At 35.4% G+C, this 21,461-nt stretch overlaps 2 protein-coding genes across 2 annotated transcripts; both read left to right on the top strand.

The window, feature by feature from the left end:
• The first annotated feature begins 2,858 nt into the window (after positions 1–2,858).
• On the top strand, positions 2,859–12,376 carry LOC110115169 (oligopeptide transporter 4). The gene is made up of 6 exons (XM_020848319.2): positions 2,859–3,424; positions 3,730–3,827; positions 9,323–9,886; positions 10,858–11,110; positions 11,221–11,403; positions 11,469–12,376. The coding sequence occupies exons 1-6, from the start codon at positions 2,888–2,890 to the stop codon at positions 12,081–12,083; spliced, it is 2,250 nt and encodes a 749-aa protein (XP_020703978.1). The 5' UTR covers positions 2,859–2,887; the 3' UTR covers positions 12,084–12,376.
• Positions 12,377–14,445: 2,069 nt separating this feature from the next.
• LOC110115188 (probable plastid-lipid-associated protein 3, chloroplastic) lies at positions 14,446–21,379 on the top strand. Its single transcript, XM_020848358.2, has 3 exons — positions 14,446–15,123; positions 19,783–19,978; positions 20,921–21,379. The coding sequence occupies exons 1-3, from the start codon at positions 14,486–14,488 to the stop codon at positions 21,236–21,238; spliced, it is 1,152 nt and encodes a 383-aa protein (XP_020704017.1). The 5' UTR covers positions 14,446–14,485; the 3' UTR covers positions 21,239–21,379.
• Positions 21,380–21,461: the final 82 nt, after the last annotated feature.

Here is a 21,461-nt window from a genome sequence, read left to right as displayed (position 1 = left end):
TCAAATAGTTTTATTTATGCTTTGTTTAGGACAATTTTCTTACTGCTTCTTAAAATAGTTTTTTAATACAGAGATTATAATATTTGTATTAAAAAACAACTTTAAGAAGCAGTAACAAAACCATCACAAACGAAACCTTAATCATTTACAACTTTGATGATGATTTTAATTTGAAACCCTAAACTTTAATTGCATGTTGCTTGATCTTTATGTTGGTTTATGTTTTAAATTTTCTTTAGTTGATCTTAGACTTTGTCTAAAAATGCCTATTATAATTTATCTCTTATTTAGATTTTGTTTGAGATGACTTTTTTTATTACTTTTTAAAATAGTTTCTTCAGTATAAATTTAAAAAAATATTATTCTAAAATCTGCTTGAAAAAATAGTATGAAGCATTTCTCACTAGTAAGAGAAGAAATAATAATAATAATAAATTAAAAATAAAAAGTTAAAAATATCTTACCATGTATATATATATATATAGTAAAATAAAGATTATGAATTGGTCCATAAAACATTTACTAGGTCGCTTTAACATTGATATTTTTTTGGGAGATATTTTCAAGGGTTTTATAGACTTTGAAGTTTATAATAATTTTTTAATTATTATTCAAAGAAAAATTATAAATATAATAAAACTATATATATATATATATATGAACATAATGAGAAAAGTTGTTTAACTCGTCAAAACGAAAATATATAATAGCTCATGACTCGCTTCAATTTGATTTTAATATTAATTGGTGAAAGAATAATATATTGCCAATTGACAAATGATGATGAGAACAAAATGATAAAAATTAAGAAAAAAATTGTGGTAGGACATACTGAAATAATTTATATTAGAATGGGCTTGAAACCTAGCTATTGTATTTGCTTTTATATTAGAGCTTTGCTTTCAGAGTAGAGCTGCATATATGAAAAGTTTGCATTGAATTAATCTCAAAGCAAATCCAATATATATACTTTTTAAAACTTATTATGTATAATATATATCTAGCTATTCTAATATAAATTTTATTTTAATTTAAGATGAAGATATCATTGAAGAGATCATCAATATAGACTTATGGTGTATAGCTCTTTCTATTCTAGAAGGTAAGATACATCATCTTCTCGTAAATAGCGTCAATGATTTTTAATTCGACAGAATACGACCTGATCGTGATCCTCAAGGTTCGCTCCATCTCTATTATTAGACCACTTCAAGCCATTGTTATTGTCAAACAATTGCTGAGCTCAGCAATTGTTTCCGGGAGGTAGCAACCAAACATTGCCATATGACCATTATCGTGATCATATCATCTTCTGATTACCTTCATTAAGTCATCACTTGGCCATCCTTATTGATTAACCACTAAATCATATCTGGAGCACCTCATGGTCGCCATTGTCCGACTATGAGTTTTTTATCATCATTGCATCACTTTGATCCTCTAACCACCCCTTAACTAATGCCACCTTATTAGAGTCCATTGATAATAGTTTACCTATTACGATCCTATGATCATCATCGCCCAACTATGATCCTTAGATCATGATTGTTTGTCTATAAATTTTTAACCATTGTCACCCAATATATATATAATTCATATTATAGATTTATATTTTTGTAAATTCATACTTAATTATTTGTTTTAGATTTTCCATTTTTATTATTATCATTTAATTTCATTTTAAGAGAGAAGTTTTAGAACTTTAAAAATTACAACTAATTATATTCTATTTGAATGATTATAAATATATAAATAATTATAAAATTAAGAATTTTAAAAATTAATATAATCATTTTTTATCTGAATATTCCATACAATTTTTTTTTTCAAAAAATCTTAATGGCAGTACTTCATCATACACACATTGTACAAATTTCTGCTAGTTATTTTATCCCACATCACTAGGAGATTTATATTATATTTTAATATAGCTTTTATTGTATCCATAAGTTAAGAGGCACGTGAGTGGTGGAACCATGTCGCCATGATTTGTTAGTGATTAATCCATAACAATTCAAAATTTTTGAATATATATTATTAAATAAGATATATTATATTTTAATTAATTCATTCAATAAAATATTTTCTATTTAATTAAATTATTTAAATATGTTTTGAATTGAATTAGTTAGTTTTTTCAAAAACAAGGACAAATTCAACGATTGGTCCGTTGAACCGGCACTTCAAATGGGTTCTTACCGATTTGATGCTGCATCAATTTTTCATGAGGATCAAACCGGTCATAGGACCGGTTCATGATCAAATCATTTGGTTCACTCCGATTTTCCAAAAACATGGAGATCTCATAACTTATTCTCAAATTATCATTTTTTTTTACTATTCCCTGTAAATATTTTGGTTTTAAAATTTTTCTCTTTACATAATAATTTTTTTTACATCGCTCAAATATAAAATATACAATATGCCAACTCAAATTTTTTTGGAGATAACAATTTCTACACGTGACAAAATTATGTTCTATTTTTCCGATAAGGAAAAGATTTTATGGCATTCAAAATATTAACAAAAAATCTTAAATTTTCGAGAAAAAAATTTATTTAAGAAAATTAAATACTTTTAAATTATTAAATAAATAAACATTGACTTTCTTAATTCCTGGCGTCCATCACCTCTATGATATCCGTCGACCCACCGCTAATCAGGGCCCACCACAGAACCAATTACAAAAATAATACTTCCATCCGCGAAAAACTATTTAGCCGACCCAAATACCCCCCACAATCCACGTGGAAATATGATGTCGTGTCACTCAATTATACGTCGGTAACGAATTGGGTGCAAATTAACAAGGGATAAAAAATAACAAATATTTTTTCTATAAGATGATCCTACTTTAATGACCATGCAGCAGCAACTGTAGTAACAGATGGCAAAGACGCCGGATCAGGAAGAGCAATACCGAGGATCCAAGCAGCCGGAAAACGGCAGCGCCGCCGGCAACAAGGCCGACGAAGAGGAATCATCTCCGATTGAACAAGTCCGGCTGACCGTATCGACAACCGACGACCCCAATCTTCCGGTATGGACGTTCCGGATGTGGTTCCTAGGGCTTCTATCCTGTGCCCTAATGTCCTTCCTGAACCAGTTCTTCGCCTACCGAACGGAGCCTCTTGTCATCACGCAGATCACCGTTCAGGTGGCCTCTCTTCCGGCTGGGCATTTCCTCGCTCGTACCCTGCCGCAGGCGAAGTTCCGGCTTCCTGGATTCGGCGATCAGGAGTTCTCGCTCAATCCGGGGCCGTTTAACATGAAGGAGCATGTCCTGATCTCGATCTTTGCGAACGCTGGGTATGCTTTTGGAAACGGAAACGCATATGCTATTGGGATCGTTAACATTATCAAGGCGTTCTATAAGCGGAACATCTCGTTCCTGGCTAGCTGGATTCTTATCATCACTACGCAGGTTTGTTTGTTTCCCTCGATGATCTCTCGGACATTTTGTCCTGTTCGTTTCTCTCCTTTTCTTAGTTGGTGCGCCCAAGGGATTTGACAACGAGTTTTATCTCAATTAAAATTTGAGCAACATTATCCTCAAAATATAATACAGATCTATATATTTTCTAATATAATTTATTGATTTCAAAGCTTGTCGTATTGCAAAATTTTTTAATCATGACTTATCTTGCATTCGTTGATCATATTTTTGCTGGGATTTTTTTTTTTTTTTTGGGCTGAAAGTGGGAGGCTAATGTGCTCTGCTCATCACAGGTGCTGGGGTACGGATGGGCGGGGCTGATGAGGAAGTACGTGGTGGAGCCGGCGCATATGTGGTGGCCGAGCACGCTGGTTCAGGTGTCGCTTTTCCGGTTAGTTCACCGTGCAACTTTTTTTTGCTTTTTTCCTTTTATTTTAATGATTATAATAAGTAATTATCGAATGATTTTGATTACTTTATCGATTCAAAACTAAAGCAAATTAAGATTCCAACAATTAGGCAACTTTTTTTTTTTTCAAAAAATTTCCATTAATATTGAGGTAACGGAATCACGGCGTCTGCGTGAGATTCCACGGATAAAAAGTTAAAGATTCATCTTAAAAAAAGGAAAATTTGAGACGCCATATTCATTTAAAACTAAACTTAATAATTACAAAATTCGTCGATATTAAAATTAATCTTACCAAAAAAAAAAAAAAAATTCAAGAGTTTCCTTATCACGCAACAGTGGGTCCGGGCTGTATGAATTTTATTATGAATTATTTAATTTATTTTATTTTATTTTTAAATGTCAAAATAAAATTGATAAAAAAATTCTTCATACAAATGGGAATATAATCTATTAATTACCTAAATTATATTTCAAAAATTGAATTAATTAATTATTTTATATCTCTTCACAATTATAAAAACCAATTTTGTTTTGAATGCTTTCAAAGTCTGAAGGCGGGAATTATGGAGTCAAATATACCAACTAAGCCATTTACACAGCAACCTTTTCATTCCTTCATAACTCTTATTAAATTATTATGTTGACTTAACAAGTCTGTTGGAGCAAGCTTTTCACAAACGTAATGAATATTCAATGATACTAACCGAAGTCATTCATTTCACATTGAAAGTCTTGTGAAGCAATTATTACAAGTCCATCAAAGAATTCCGTCAGTAGAAACCAATGAGAAGCCTCGGACAATAAAAATCTGATTATTCTGTGGAGTCATCGAACGCAGCTCTACATCCGGATATCAATTAGAATCAACCACGTCAGCGATACCGAGGTGCAATACCAATATGTATCGAGCCTCAGTACCACGTCGCAGGCTTAGGTATCCAGATGGAGTTCGACTTCTGCACAGAATAATTTTTCGGACAATAGAAGTCTTAGAAAAGAATGCTATTAAATTTATTCAAACCCAAATATTAAATTTATCAAGCCAGATTGCTTAACGATTCATAGTAATATTAATGTTATATATATTTTTTTAACGTGTTGTAGCTGTAACATGTGAGCTGATCACTTCAATTAACTTCGATTAATTAACTAGCAAACCGCAATGCTCACTTTGGAATTCCTTCTTGAATGTGCCGCCCTTTGACTGAGGCGTCATGTGTGCTGACAATATAACCAGTCATCTAAGAACAGTAATATTTTTTTTCAACTAATCTTGCTGATTTTATTAAATTAATTTCCCAACGGCCACAGATTGGACAAATTTTTGACGCCATGACCCCTCCCCTTGCTTGGCAAAAACAGATGAGACAAGCGAGTTAATTTCACTTTCCTTTGGCCTTGAATTGATCAACGTAACGTGCGTTCGGGCGGGTTGTATTTGGCCACTGGAGCATAACTTTTTTGCTTAATTGTTGTCATGATGGCTACCTTCTGAGTTTCTAATGCAACGATTTTGTTTTTCTTTTCTGCTTCCATTTAAACTTGATGTCATCTCTCTAAAAAACTATTTAATAAAATTGATCATTAGCTTACTTCGTAATCTGAAAAAAATTATGATTTGATTTAATTGACCAAGTAAAAACACGTTATCTTTTTGTTTCTTTCAGTTAACTCAATATGCTGATGTGTCTATATGATTAGGATAACATATCTTCGCTTCTTTATTAAAGAGTGTGCCATCTTTTTTAAATTAGAGCTTTTTTGCGTGCTAGAAAATTTGAGTCGGTAGAGTACATATCTTACGTCTTAGTATTATACAAAGATTTTACACGTATAGTTAAAATTAATAAAAACAGAGAAATTTTTACGTGGTGGAAAATCTGAAAAAAGTAAAATTACGGGGTCTGACCCAATTATAAAATATACTTGATATGGCATCACAAAATTAGCTTGATCGGGCATGAATCTCGAGGCTAAAGCTAGTTGGAAACTTCAAAAATTAATTCCGGGAGCACTCGAACTCCTATTTCAGCGAGCTTATAGTCAAACTGAGCGTCTAGAAAATACAAACCCAACGACACCAAGATCAACCCAATCCGAGCCCAAATGCGTCCGAATCAAGGGCTCAAAGCGCTGTTGGAAGGTTCAAACCGCAATTTGAGTTACCAAACGGTCTCCGATTTTGACGAACTTATACTCGAATCGAACGGCTCGACAAGAAGAATCCAACGAGCCCAAGATCGCCGAATTCCGACATCATTAAGGTCTTCAAATGCCTAACGAACGGTGAATGATCAAAGGATTCAATATCGGCCGTCCATTCAAAACACTCCCAATTCGCCCCTGATCTCACGCCTATTTACGGGCTATGCCACTCCAGAAAAACTATAAATAGAGCCTTCATTCTACACCAAAGGGGGGAAGTGAAGAGAGAGAAGAAGAAGAGGAGAAAGGGGAAAAGGAGAATCCTCTCCTCCTCGACCACCGCCGGAGCTCTTCCCGCCGTCCGAACACGCCGAGATTCTGTGTAATATTCGGGAGAACGCAGGAATTCTTCCCAACTTCCACATGATGCTGAAATTCTTCCCAATTTGGAATAGAGTTCCCTCATGACGCCGAAACTCCGCCCAAGTGAAGCCGGAGTTCTCTTTTGCTGCCAACAGACGTCAGACTTCTACCCGACGTCGAACCTTCACTCTTCGCCAAGTTTCTACCCGGCGCCGGGCTTCTACCGGTTATCGGACTTCGCTGGACGTCTATGCGAAGATGGATTTCTTTCCATTGTTGGACTTCTACCTGACGCTGTCCTTCTGATCTTCGTTGTCAGACTACAGTCTTCCGACCTCCATCGCCCGCCGACTACGGTCCTCCTGACTTATGTCGCCCGCCGACTACAGTCTTTCAGACCTTCGTCACCAGCCGACTACGGTCCTCCGGACTTACGTCGCCCGCCGACTACGGTCCTCCCAACCAAACGAACATGTCAATAGTGATTCTTTGTATTCATATCATGTAATGTACTCTATAAAATGTACATCAAGCTAAGGCCTTCTCCTAAGGAAGGGCCTCATTTGTAATCGACTGCAATACTAGTGGATTCATTCAAACTGGGTTAGGCCCCGTGGTTTTTCCCCTTTTCAGGGGTTTTCCACGTAAAAATCTTGGTGTCTCATTAATGTTAGACCCTCTCTCTTATCTGATTGCGTGCCGAATTTTCGTACAACGCTAAGACGATAAATATGATATTTCTCTACCGCCACGAATACTCCTGGCCGCAACAATACTATATAGCAAGTGATACAAAAATCATTTGTTCTTCACCGTTGAAGAAGAGGGAGAGTACAACAGGGCTTAATTTTTTCAATAGGGATTATTATAGAAATAAATGTTTACAGAAGGACTAATATACCCATACACAATAAGGTAAAATCTTGTCAGTATTCGATCTGGAGATGGTCGTGATTTCTGATGCTAGTTGTCGGTGACAATGCTTGTTGTCGGTAGCAATAGATGGTGGTGATTGTCAACGGTGATGGATGGAAAATGCAAGAGAGTTCTCGCTATTGCTCTCTTCCTCTTTCTTCCACCCTCCCTTATGTGAAGAATGATAGTCTATTTACAGGTTTTTGGAAATGACAAGCTCAATAAGTATGAAAAAATCTAGGGCAAATTCGGAATGCTCCATCAAATGGTCTATATTGATTCCTTTGATCATAGAGCTTTGATCAAGCATTTAAGTATCTTAATTATGTCAAATTTAAGTGATCTTGGGCTTGTTAGATTCGTCTCGTCGAGCCGCTTGATTCAATTATAAGTATGCCATATTTGAAGATTATTTGATTGTCCAGTTAATGCTTTAAAACTTTCAAATATAATTTGGTCCCTTGATTTGAGCTATCTTGAGCTTGGAATGGACCGATTAACTATAAGTTTGCTAATATCAGAGTTTAGATGATCACAAATTTAATTATGAAAGTTTCAATTCAAATATGCCTCGAGATTAGTGCTTGATTAAGATGATTTTTCGTGACATATTAGCTACTGGAAGCTTTAAACTATCTATCTTGGTATCATATTTATCCACAATTATATGAAATGAAAACAAACTTAAATTACTTTTATTATTTTCATTTCTAAAGAAATTTTTGGCTTCCATCATGGTCGAACTTTCTAAAATCAAATTTAAGTTTATCTATAAATTATAGTTATTTTCCTACAAAAAAGGTTAACTTGCACCAGAAATATGCTATGCAAAAATCGTAAGCCTTAATGACTGCAACAATTTGTGGGTCTTCGTATCCATCTTGACTTCAACTTCTTGCTAACTTTTTTCACTTCTTCCTCAAAAAATTTTTGTGTAAGATGAGAAAACCTTTGTGATCTGAAGAATCAAAGTTCGCATGAAATTACGTTGATAAAGTCATCTATGAAAAACGGAAAACTTGTGGCTTATAATATTCTAAATTAAATTAACTTTGCGTATAACAATTATTGCTAAAGTGTATGACGCATTTTCTTTCGTATTAGAAGCCAACGTTTCTTGTAAAATACTCCATAAATATTTTTATCGTTTTCCTTCAAAATGGGAAAGGTATTTTACAGTTGGACGAAAGTACACCTAAAAAAGTCTTATATATGTGAGCTGAATTAACAACACTACAGCATGCAATGGAGCTACCAATGAACAAATTGGGCTTCTTTTGGACTTTTAGCTCACATATATATAAGAATTTCAGGCTCAGATCATTTAATTTACGTACATGTTTTTCATGAACAACTATTGAATCATGAACAAGCTATTCACTAGGAGGTCAAGTGGGTTAGGCTACTCATAATTTCTTTATCCGAAGCTCAGATCACTCTTATAGATTAGCCCTATTGAATCTGAGCTAAATGGTTATAGCGTGTTGTGGACCAATCATTGGCACGTTTACATCATTTAAGCTCATCAATGCAGCAGATTCACCGTCAACAAGCTTGTAATAAAATAAAATAAATATTTAAAGTATGGTTTGAACTGTTGTTCGGTTAGAACATAATAAAAGGCTTGTCAATAAATCACTTGCTATTATATATGAGCAAAATTATATCAATATAATTAAACTTGATTTCGTTCAGATGAACTTACATTAAGGGCCCATTTGATCTACTAAAAAAGAAACGCAGTGAAGCATAATTTAGTGTATTTTATTTAAAATTATTTGGTTGCGTATAAAATAAAGATAGGAGATTTTTTGTGTGTGTGCGCGCGCTTGGTTCAAAGTAAAATGAATTCAAGTTAAGTGACAGTAAAGAAACGTTTTGCTTACATCCATCAAATCAATATATTCAACATTATCTTTATACTATGTCATATTAGATGTTGTGAGAGGACTCACCAGTTTCTTACATTCAGTGATGCTCTGCTCACATATGTATAATCTCACGTAAGAAAAAAGGGATCTTAATAATGTCCGTTTTGATTTTTTCTACAGGGCATTGCATGAGAAGGAAGACCACCGCTTCTCCCGAGCCAAGTTCTTCGTAATCGCATTGATCTGCAGCTTTGCTTGGTATGCAGTCCCTGGCTACTTATTCCCTACCCTGACTAGTATCTCCTGGGTCTGCTGGGCATTCTCCAGGTCTGTCACTGCTCAGCAAATCGGCTCGGGCATGAGAGGCCTTGGCCTTGGGGCCATTACACTGGACTGGTCCGCCGTCTCCTCCTTCCTCTTCAGCCCTCTCGTCTGCCCATTCTTTGCCATTGCCAATGTTTTTGTTGGATATTTTCTCGTTGTCTACATAACAATGCCAATCGCTTATTGGGGCATGAACGTTTACAATGCCAAGACCTTTCCAATATTTTCCTCCCATCTCTTCACAAGAGAAGGGCAGCCCTACAACATTAGTGCTATTGTGAACAACAAGTTTGAGATTGACATGAATGCTTATCAGGAGCAGGGAAGGATTAACCTGAGTATGTTCTTTGCATTGACATATGGATTTGGCTTTGCCACTATTGCTGCTACGCTTACACATGTGGCCTTCTTCTATGGAAGGTATGCTTTTCTGCTTTACTTTCTTTACGGCTCTCCTCGTAGTTTGCTTCTTGGCAAATAACAAATCTTAAACAACGTAGCAATATTTTGAATAAACTCAAGAAACTTGAAAAGTAAGAACTTATGGGGCTGTTTTATTCACTCAGAACAGTTATGCAGTGTTAGCTGTTATGTTGATACGAGATATTTGTTTAATTTTGTCGCATTTATAAAAACAATTTCATAGAAGACAGGGGGGGGGGTCAAAAGAAACGGGGGGGGGGGGGGGCTATTTGGTTCAATGTTATGTAGATAATTGTGTTATTTGCATAACAAGTTTTTCTACTATATATAGTGGAGGATTGGAGGTATATCCTTGAATATTGTAACCTTTGGCTTGCCTTACGAATATTAGAACTTCAGGAGATGCGTGGGGCAAAAGGTCTTGTTAAGTGAGTGTTGACATTAAACAATGCATTCAGCGTTTGCATTCGTGTTCTTTTTTTCTACTTTTGAAGGGAAACATCCACATTCCACAGTATTAGAATTAGTGTAAGGCAGATGGTATAGGTTAATGATCTATCTTAATAAAGGCTACATCTTTATGAGGGACAAATACAGGAGAACTTCTGAGAAAACCATTATGAGCTGCAAGATTGAAAATGCAGATCTCACCTATTAATACCATTAAATACAAGTCTGAAGACGCGGAAAAAAGAACCTGAGATATTTTGTACGAGGATATCTGACTCATTTTTGTGTCAGTATGAAAAAATTTTAGATTAGCAGGTAAATGAACTAAATAGATGACATTTGAGCAGAACTAGAAACAAACAAATGCTATAAAAATATCTCTAATGTTTTTAAATGTCTTCTATATTTTGAGCATTTATCTTCTAATTTTTGTCAAACTGTTTTTTTTTTCCTATTTAAGAGCTTTTATACTCTGTGCTTCTTCTATGCTATAAATGCGATTCCATATGTAATTGCAGGGAGATCTATGATCGTTTCCGTGCTTCATATAAAGAAAAGGAGGACATACATACAAAGCTGATGAAGAACTATGAGGACATACCAGAATGGTGGTTTCACTTATTACTTGGATTCACTGTTGCAATTTCTTTGATCCTATGCACAGTCCTGAAAGACCAAGTTCAACTTCCATGGTGGGGGCTCTTCTTTGCCTGTGCCATGGCCTTCTTGTTTACTTTACCCATCAGCATCATAACCGCAACTACAAACCAGGTATATATTCACAAAACATCTGAACCTTTTTTTTGGCGCTGTTTATTCTAAAAGTTAAGCGGCTATGAACTGAAACTAAACTTTGCAAACTCTCTATTTCCATTTTTAAGACTCCAGGGCTGAATATCATCACAGAATACGTAATGGGACTTATCCTACCTGGGAAACCAATTGCAAATGTCTGCTTCAAAGTTTATGGATACATGAGCATGTCCCAAGCAGTTGCTTTCCTCTCAGATTTCAAGCTCGGTCATTACATGAAAATCCCTCCAAAATCCATGTTCCTTGTTCAGGTACTTATTCCATTTTACACTCCAACTAAGCAAGCATGATATTGAACATGTTTTCCATCCTGCAGTTTGCTGGCACCATTGTTGCTGGAACAATCAACCTCGGTGTTGCATGGTGGCTTCTGGGCTCAATTAAGAACATATGCCAGGACGAGCTCCTACCGCCAAACAGCCCCTGGACTTGCCCCGGTGACCGTGTCTTCTTCGACGCATCCGTAATTTGGGGCTTGGTAGGCCCGAGACGGATTTTCGGTTCGCTCGGCAACTACGGTGCTTTGAACTGGTGTTTTCTGGTCGGTGCAGTTGGCCCAATCATAGTCTGGCTCTTCCACAGAGCATTCCCTCATCAATCATGGATCCCACTCATAAACCTTCCAGTTCTTCTTGGAGCTACAGCCAACATGCCTCCAGCTACTCCACTCAACTATAACGTTTGGGTCATTGTTGGAACAATCTTCAACTTCTTCGTCTTCAGGTACAGGAAAAAATGGTGGGTAAGATACAATTACATCCTTTCTGCAGCACTGGATGCAGGAGTTGCGTTCATGGGGGTCCTGCTGTACTTCAGTTTAAGCATGGAGAACTACAGTCTGGACTGGTGGGGCACTAGAGGTGAGCACTGTGATCTTGCAACTTGCCCCACCGCGAAAGGAGTGATTGTCGATGGCTGCCCTGTGTTTTAAACACTTGCATATTCCTTTAAGAATTGCCTTCTTTCTTTGACAAATGCTGCTCAGGCCAAACTTTTTTATTCAATGAAGTGCTGACACTTCAAATTTTTTGGCTGAGTAGCATTTCTGTTCTTCTTATCTTGAAAATGTCCTGTATAAAAAACTTTCAGTTTGTGTTTTTTTACATTGCTTTTCATGCATGTTTGTTTCCTTAACTGTAGCTCAATAAAAAAGAGCTGCTTAAATGAATATTATGTATTGATGTCTTCATTGAATGATATATATATAAAGTTAAGTTTCAGCTATATATATATATAGTTTTATTTTGCTTGGCAGTTCATTAGAATGAAGTTTTTTCTTTTCCCCTCAAATGTTAAGTTTGAGCTAAAGAGAAACTTGTGAAAGGATGAAACAGAATGATCATGGGAACACTGAGTGTTCATGAGTGTCAATATTTGACATGACCCGAAAATCTGACCCGAATCCAACTCGAAAATTTTGGGTTTGGCTTGACCCAAACCGGCTCGGGTTCGGGTTAAGGATTTTGATCCGTTTACAAAAAATGGGTTGGATTTAGGTTGACCTGAGTAATGCCGGGTCAGTTTCGGGTTCGATCTCATGACCCGAAATTAACACCCCTAGTGTTGCAATAAAACGAACTCAGCATAAGAATTTTCAGCTTTTCACGTTTCTTGATTTGACAGCACTATGGACAACAATATCAAATATATTTAATTTATGGCATGTGTGGAGCCTAAATGGATCAAATTGGCTCAGCCCTTATCAAACCAAGCTAGTTCAGTGAATTGGACTCCATGTCTTCCTTGCTCTTCTACAAGGGCTGGATGTAGCATATATTTGGACGAGCAGCTCTTGGGAGCAGCACAAGTCCTCTGAAAAGCTCTCGCCAAAAGTCATATATGTATTTGTGATTTTCCTTGAGATTCTATGATTTCTTCAAATCCTTGGTTTGTGCATCATTTATTACATTGAAATGTCCTTGAATGAGTGAAATTATTCTATGGATGTACCTCTATGACCGGATGCCACGGTATTGAGTCGCGGTATTGTAAAAGGGTGACGTTGTGCATTTTTATTGGTCTTCGGACAAAAAAATTTTCTTAAATGGACAAACATTTTGACATATTATCACTATTTTTTTATAATCCTATAGTTTATCTTGCCATTTTCTAAAAATTGTAGTGACTACAACAAGACCCTATTTGAAATTTTGGATTCCTCTTGAATGTACAAAAAAATTGTTATGCCAATGGAGGCCCTTCTGCAATTTTTTTTTTTTTTTAATCCTAACTCTTGTCTATTTGATTATTCCTAAATTATTCATGTCAATCCAACTATAAAAAATGTGATATGTTTATTCATTATAGCAATAACATCGAAGGTCTAGAGTGTCAATTTCTCTATTCGATGAAAGGGGTGGTCTTAATAATCTCTAGTTAAAATATAGACTCTATGTTACTCAATTTTTTCCGTCTTTGTGATTATTATAGCGATAATTACTTTTCCTTCAAATATAAGTCTCCTAATCCGTCTAAAATGTCGCCGACATCCATGCTAACTCCATTGTCGCATTAGCCATCCTACTTCATTGATTTCTCCAATATTCAAGATTAGCTTTGTATGATAGCTTGCATTTATAATGTCTTAGCCAAATGCATCATGTGATGAGTTTACTTAAAGAGTTATAATATATTTTATTTACATTAAAAAGTTTATAATCAATTATTTGTCTCTAATAATAAATTTATATTTCTAATTCATATTCATAATAGTAGCCGGTCACTATAAATATCAAGTCTTTACCTTTATTAACCTTTGAATTTAATTTAGAAAACAATTATATTTTTATTTTTATTTTAGGAAATTTACATTCATACCACTTTATTTCATAACATTCAAAACATTAATATTACATGCATACCACTCATATACAACTTTAATATCAAATATATCACTCATGTAATTCATTTGTATCATTCATATCATACTATAAACTTTAATATTTCATTCCATGCCCCCAAATTTGTTCTATGAGTGGTAGGCATGTAATATTAATATTTTGGGTGTTAGAAATATAAATAATATGAAAAAAGTTGTATGTATGTAAATCTCCCTTTTATTTTTTAAGATTCAAATTTATGAATACTTTTTAATTGGAATTATCAGAGTGATTTTTTCAACTTCTAAAAATTTCATATAAATGCATATAATATATAATAATACACAATTTTGAATAATTATATAAACATTTTTGAAATACATAGCTGGCACCAATCTCCGCCACGTGTTTTGTACACGTCGCCACTCCCAAGCTTCAGCAACGAGCCTTCGCCACTCTCTCTCCTCTATTTTCCATTTCCTGAAATCTCTCCACTGTTCGAAGAAAATATAGAATGGCTGGTCTTCTCGCATCATCCCCACGCCCGTACGTCGCCCTCCCTTACAAAACCCCCCGTCTCCTTCTCCCCCGTTCTCTCCATCTAACCTCCCGCCGGAACCCTAGACTTTTCCGCCTCCCCCCTGCATACGCCGGAAAGGCCAGACGGATCCGGATAGATCGTTCCCCTGGCGGCGACGACAAAGAAGGCTCCCCCAGCCCCAGCCTGTCAGGCTTCACGGACGAGTGGGGCGAGAGATCCGAGCCGGAGGTGGAACCCCCTGCAGAAGCCGATCCGCCCAAGAACGAAGATGAGTGGGGGAGTGAAGGGACCTCAGAAGGAGCCCCACAAAGGGCTTCTGTGATCACTGATGAGTGGGGTGAGAAAACGGAGTTGGAGCCGGAGGAGCCGGCGAAGCCTGATCCGCCGGTGGATGAAGATGAGTGGGGGAATGGAACCCCGACGCCAGATGATAAACTTGGGGATCTGAAGAGGTGTTTGGTTGATACGTTTTACGGAACTGAGTTGGGATTTAGGGCTGGTACGGAGGTTAGGGCGGAGATTGTTGAGCTCGTCAGCCAGTTGGAGGCGCAGAATCCTACGCCTGCACCCAATGAGGCGCCGGAGCTTCTTGATGGGAACTGGATTCTTTTGTGAGTCGATTGCTACCTTTTCTCATTTATTTGCGAACTTTTTGTTTATTCATATTGCAAGGTTTGCCCAAAAATTTAAGCTAATGGGTAGGGACGACTGCTGAAATATTATGAAATCACCTTTTGTTTTAGTTTTAATGTGAAACTAAAGTTTCGCTTTTATGTGTATTTCAACGGCACGTAAGAATTGTCCTCATTAAGATCATTAGCATCAAATATCATGCTCTAAGTGCCTACTCAACCATGATTTGCTCTTGTAACTTGCTCAACTAGGATGGAAAATAGTAATACTCAGCGGAAATATAAAACACATAAATCATTAATCTCAGCTAAATCGTTGACTATGATACATCCTGTTGGGTGAAATTTTTGAGGCCCTTAATTTACCCAATACACTAGTAGATAGATATCCATCATTTCAAAAGCTTGAACTAAAGGTAAAAACTAGTAATAGTGTATTTGGAATTCAAATTTTACTTCAATTCAAAAGCTAGACTATTTTTTTTTTTTCAAGAGGGTTGGCCAAGCAAACCGACCCTATAATGTCCATAAATTACGTTGGCCATTGTCTTGATAACCATACAACGTCCATCAATTAAAAGATGTGTATGTCATACATAGCCAACCGACCCTTTTAAAGCTAGACTAATCTTCAATCTTCTATAAACCCTAACAAATAGCACTGCAATGTGGGCCTAGACAGTTTTGCTACCTAAACTGCTTCATGATATATGATTATGATGTGATCCATGGAGACATGCTAACTTAGTGATTAGTTTTAAAAATGATGTTACAATTAAAGATGGCCATACAACCACTAAAGTTGATTTTATTGAAAGCTCTGATCAGTAAAAAGAATTGCTCCAACGTTGTTCGTTGTTAAGTAGAAAATTTGATCATTGCGCTGCTTGCTTCTACTTTGTAGTTAGTGGTCCTCCACTTGGGCTTTGTTTGGTTTCTTTTTTATAAGTTAAAAAAAACCCAGTAAATGCTACATGTACTTTTATTCCCACGTTTTATTAAATTTATTTATTTATTTGAGTTAAATTCTGTTTCTTTGGCAAATTCAATAACAAACAGTTAAATTTCTTTGTGATATCTGAATTGCATTTGATAAGGACTTCATTCTGTCAACGTAGTCAAATCAACTAACATTACATGACATTTTAACTCCAGTTTATATTTCTCATGGAATAAGAGGTATGTAGGCCCAAGGAAGTTTAATCTAGGCATTATTTGTGGTATAAGACTTTAAGCTGCATGTGCATAGCTAGACATTAGTGTACATTATAGATTTTTGGTTTATGTGTTAAGTTCATACTAAGTTTGTAGTTTTTATTTAGACAGGATTTATGACCATATGAAAACTTTCAATAGTTACATGGCTATTGCCCAGCATTTGAGGTTACATGGAATTTTTATGCTGCATAATTTTGATTTATCATTTCAAGTTGTGGTTCCCAAGAAGTGACTGGCGCTCTATTATGATATTGAGGTCATAACAGAATGTGCATTGATGTTGCTTTTTTGTTATATTAAAAAGATGTATATATTATGAATTGTTTCTGGTTTGACATGACTACAGAGAAAGTGAAACAATATTGAACTTGTCTTAAAAGAAATGTACCCATTGAAGTAGAGTGTGAGTTTATACTTCAAGTATATTTTAAAAAAAAAAACAACTCGCTCTTGCTCGATCGGGAAGAAGAAAACCAATCAGCCGCTGAAAAAAAAAAATTTACCTGTGCGACCTTGAGCAGGAAACAACGACTTGGCTTCGGGAGCGGCTAGGGCACAGGATGAAGATGAAGCCGCGCCTTCCTCCATGTACAAATGGTGGTCGAGCAGTAGATGGCGACACGGGCGCCGCACAAAGAACTTTCGCAATGTAAAATGCCTTAAATCCGATGGTAGCTCGCTCGCTGTAACTTTCTCCCTTTCGCGCGGTTCTTCGGCCAAATCCCGTAAATCCGACTTCTACCTGGATTAGGATTTACCGGGATTTAGCGGATTTACGCCGTAAATCCGCAAATCCAGAATTTACGGATTTACCGGATTTATTGCGACGTTTTTTGCGTTTGGCTGGATTTACCGTAAATCCTACTTAAAAACCGAAATAAATCCGATACCAAACAACCCCTAAAGTACCGCTTTTATGTTTATTATAACTACATATAAGAGTTGCCCACATTAAGATCATTAGCATTAAATAATTTAAATATCACTAAGTTCGCACTTAACTATGATTCACTCTTGTAACTTGCTCAATTATGACAGGAGATACTAATACTCTTATACTCATCGGAAAGATAAACACATGAATCATTAATCTCAGCTAAATCGTTGACTATGGTACATCCTGTTGGGTGAAATTTTTGTGGCCCTTAGTTTACCCCAATACACTAGTAGAGAGATATCCATCCTTTCAAAAGCTTAAACTAAAGGTAAGAACTAGTATTAGTGTATTTGGACTTCAAATTTTATTTCAATTCAAAGCTAGACTAATCTTCAATCTTTTATGAACCCGAACAAATAGCAGTGCAATGTGGGCCTAGTCGTTTTTGCTACCTGAACTGCTTCATGATATATGATTATGATGTGATCCATGGAGACATGCTAACTTAGTGACTACTTTTAAAAATGATGTTGCAATTAAAGATGGCCATAGGACTACTAAAGTTGATTTTATGAAAGCTCTGATATGTAAAAAGAATTTCTCCATCATTGTTCGTTTTTAAGTAGTAAATTCGATCATTGCGCTGCATGCTTCTACTTTGTAGTTAGTGGTCCTCCACTTGGGCTTCGTTTGGTTTCTTTTTTATAAGTAAAAAATTAAAAAAGAAACCAGTAAATGCTACATGTACTTTTATTCCCATGTTTATTAAATTTATTTAATTTTTGAGTTAGATTCTGTTTCTTTGGCAAATTCAATAACAAACAGTTAAATTTCTTTGTGATATCTGAATTGCATTTGATAAGGACTTCATTCTGTCAACGTAGTCAAATCAACTAACATTACATGACATTCTAACTCCAGTTTATATTTCTCATGGAATAAGAGGTATGTAGGCCCAAGGAAGTTTAATATAGGCATTATTTGTGGCATAAGACTTTAAGCTGCATGTGCATAGCTAGACATTAGTGTACATTATAGATTTTTGGTGTATGTGTTAAGTTCATACTAAGTTTGTAGTTTTTATTTAGACAGGATTTATGACCATATGAAAACTTTCAATAGTTACATGGCTATTGCCCAGCATTTGAGGTTACATGGAATTTTTATGCTGCATAATTTTGATTTATCATTTCAAGTTGTGGTTCCCAAGAAGTGACTGGCGCTCTATTATGATATTGAGGTCATAACAGAATGTGCATTGATGTTGCTTTTTTGTTATATTAAAAAGATGTATATATTATGAATTGTTTCTGGTTTGACATGACTACAGAGAAAGTGAAACAATATTGAACTTGTCTTAAAAGAAATGTACCCATTGAAGTAGAGTGTGAGTTTATACTTCAAGTATATTTTCCTCATTTTTGAAGTAAATTAATTTGGGCCACTGCGTTGACATGAATGTTTTCGGCTTTCTTAAATCAAACTAATTTGGTTTATTGTGTCAGATTAACAGTTGTGCTTTAGTAATAGCATGATATGCCACAAATTAAACTATTATATAGAAGCCATTATATCCTTCGTTCAATTTCATTGTATTTTTTCTGCCAATAAGGTTTTTATATTTTAGAATTTTATTAACTTAATATATAGTTTTGGCCCGGAGGTTAACGTTGTGTGTGGAGATGGTGAAGAAACATGAAGTTAAGGTTGCGTAAAATATGGGAATTAGAAAAATTGTGCTAAGATTACTGTTTTACATTTTTTTGTTTAATAGTTTACATATCCATGAAAATCATGTTTTTCGCTTGCGATGAAATTTCTCATGTGATATCATTTGTTTAGAGAACAAGAGCATGGAGAAGGTCCCTTCACATTCTTTCATCTTGTTGTATTGCAATAAATTAAACTTTATTGTAATATTCATGTTTAAATTTGCCTTATAATGAATTGATTAGTTATATACGTCTCTCATACCTCTAACAAATAGAAGTTAGTCCCATTTCATTTAAAAATTGCCTCTGGCCATCCCTCTAATTAAATTATCGTTGTTTTCATGTTGAGCCAATTTCTAAATTAAATCCCTTCATTCTCTCTTTGTTTTCTTTACCTTTTCATTGTCAAGCCTCATTCTTTTCTAATGCTGGCCAACTGTCATCAATGAAGTTTTAGTTTATGATGCTCAAATAAGATGGCATATACTCTAAAAGCAAGAAAGATACGAAGTCTTCATTTTTTTTATGATGTCCTTCTTAGTTGATTACGAACCCCCTTTCCTGTAGTGACCTCAGGTAATGGATCTGCTATTGCTTTGCATGAGGTTACGTTTGCAATGCTTTTGTTATCGATCATATTTGCCTTTTTGTCCTTACAAGCCCAAAAAGTTCTACTATGGTAGCAAATGCCTTTTACCATATTCAATTACTATGGAGATATTTTCTTTCTGCTCAGAGTCAATTAAGATGTCTAAATATCATCCCCAGAATTATTTGTGTATGCTTTAACTTCGTCGCAGTTTATTGAATCTTATTATTAAAATTTCTTAGGTACACAGCTTTTTCAGAGCTCTTACCTCTTCTAGCAGTTGGGGCTACACCGGCATTAAAAATTAAGAAGATTTCTCAATCCATTGACAGTAAAAGTAGAACCATAGTCAATGCTACAACACTTGCTAGTCCATTCGCTACTCTCTCTTTCAGCGCATCCGCTTCATTCGAAGTTTTAAGTCCATCAAGAATTGAGGTAACACAATTTAATCCTAATTTCATGCTACTACGTCACAGCAGTGGCAGTTAATTTTTATCTTGATTGCACAAGTGAATCTTATACTTGTGTCACTGTATGGCATTTGTCTTTGACATTTTAACTTTAAGCGGTTCTCTGCAATCTGGATGTTACAAATATATATATATATATTTAAACTGTCATATGAGCATCCTCCACTGCTCCACATATACGTAACTCTTACGCATTAGTTTTGATTTTTATTTTATTTTTTTCACTTAGAAGTAAAAATATGTTTAAATAGTCTTTTAATTCCCAATTTCAGAAACATAAAATCAAAACATCCAATCTCACAAATAAAAGTATGTATATTTAAGTAGTATAATAAGTCTGTTTAATTCGTAATTACGTCCATATAAATGCTGATATCCTAATTTATCTAAGTTATGACATAACGAATGTCTTAGATTACTTAATATTTTATTAACTAATTCATAACTAAGCAGTCAAATTAAAATTTAATTAACACATTAATTATTCCAGTATTAAATACCCTGTTAACACTTCTAGAATATGAATTAATTCCTCTTTCTCGTTGATATTGGAGTTTAGGTACTTGAAATTCAACGCCATAATTTGGCTTGACAGGGGTCATGGATCAGATTTGAGTTGACCTGACCTTATCCAAACTTTAATCTGACTGAAACTTATTTGGATCGGATCAGGTTCAGTGTTGGTTTGATTTGAACCCTTCTTATTGGCAATCCTAATTAAGTACTATTTAGGATAGCAGATTTCATTAAAATTGCTTTGAAAAAGATGCTTGCTCCTGTGGAAGCCAAAGCTTCCTAAGGTGTTCCTTGGGAAGATCCTCCTGTTAGTTAATGTAACTTCTATAATCTGTATGCCTTCTAAACGTTCCTTCTGCATTATTCAAAAAAATTTTTTTTTTTCATGCAGGTTCAGTTCAAAGAGGGTATTTTTCAGGCCCCAGAAGTATCAACAACTTTGAATCTTCCTGAAAAAATAGAATTTTTTGGGCAGAAGATTGACCTGCAAACTGTTCAGCAGTCGTTGAATCCAATACAAGAGGCCGTTGCTAACATCTCACGTGGAATTTCAGGCCAGCCACCTCTCAAGGTTCCAATTCCTGGAAACAGGTCAAAATCATGGCTCTTAACAACCTATCTTGATCAAGATTTTAGAATTTCAAGGGGCGATGGTGGCTTGTTTGTCCTCGCAAAGGAAGGAAGCCCCTTACTAGATCAACTCTCATGAAATCTTTTGCATATTCATGGGATTTGTTGGGCCCCTTTAGTTACAATTTTAATGAAATATTTGTATGCTTTTCCGTCCTTTTTGGACATCTAAAAGTTCTATCAATCTTCCAAGGTATTTATTTATGAGAAGTTTGCTGAACCAGTGGGATTTGGCTTCCATTCATGAAACAATGATGTGGAGATTGATGATGAAGTTCTAAAAGAATTTATTTCTTAGTTTG

Source organism: Dendrobium catenatum, unplaced genomic scaffold (assembly GCF_001605985.2).
Source record: "Dendrobium catenatum unplaced genomic scaffold, ASM160598v2 fragScaff_scaffold_1220, whole genome shotgun sequence".
NCBI classification, from domain to species: Eukaryota; Viridiplantae; Streptophyta; class Magnoliopsida; order Asparagales; family Orchidaceae; genus Dendrobium; species Dendrobium catenatum.
The sequence above is the reverse complement of the archived record's forward strand: the minus strand, read 5'-3'. Positions and strand labels throughout refer to the sequence as shown.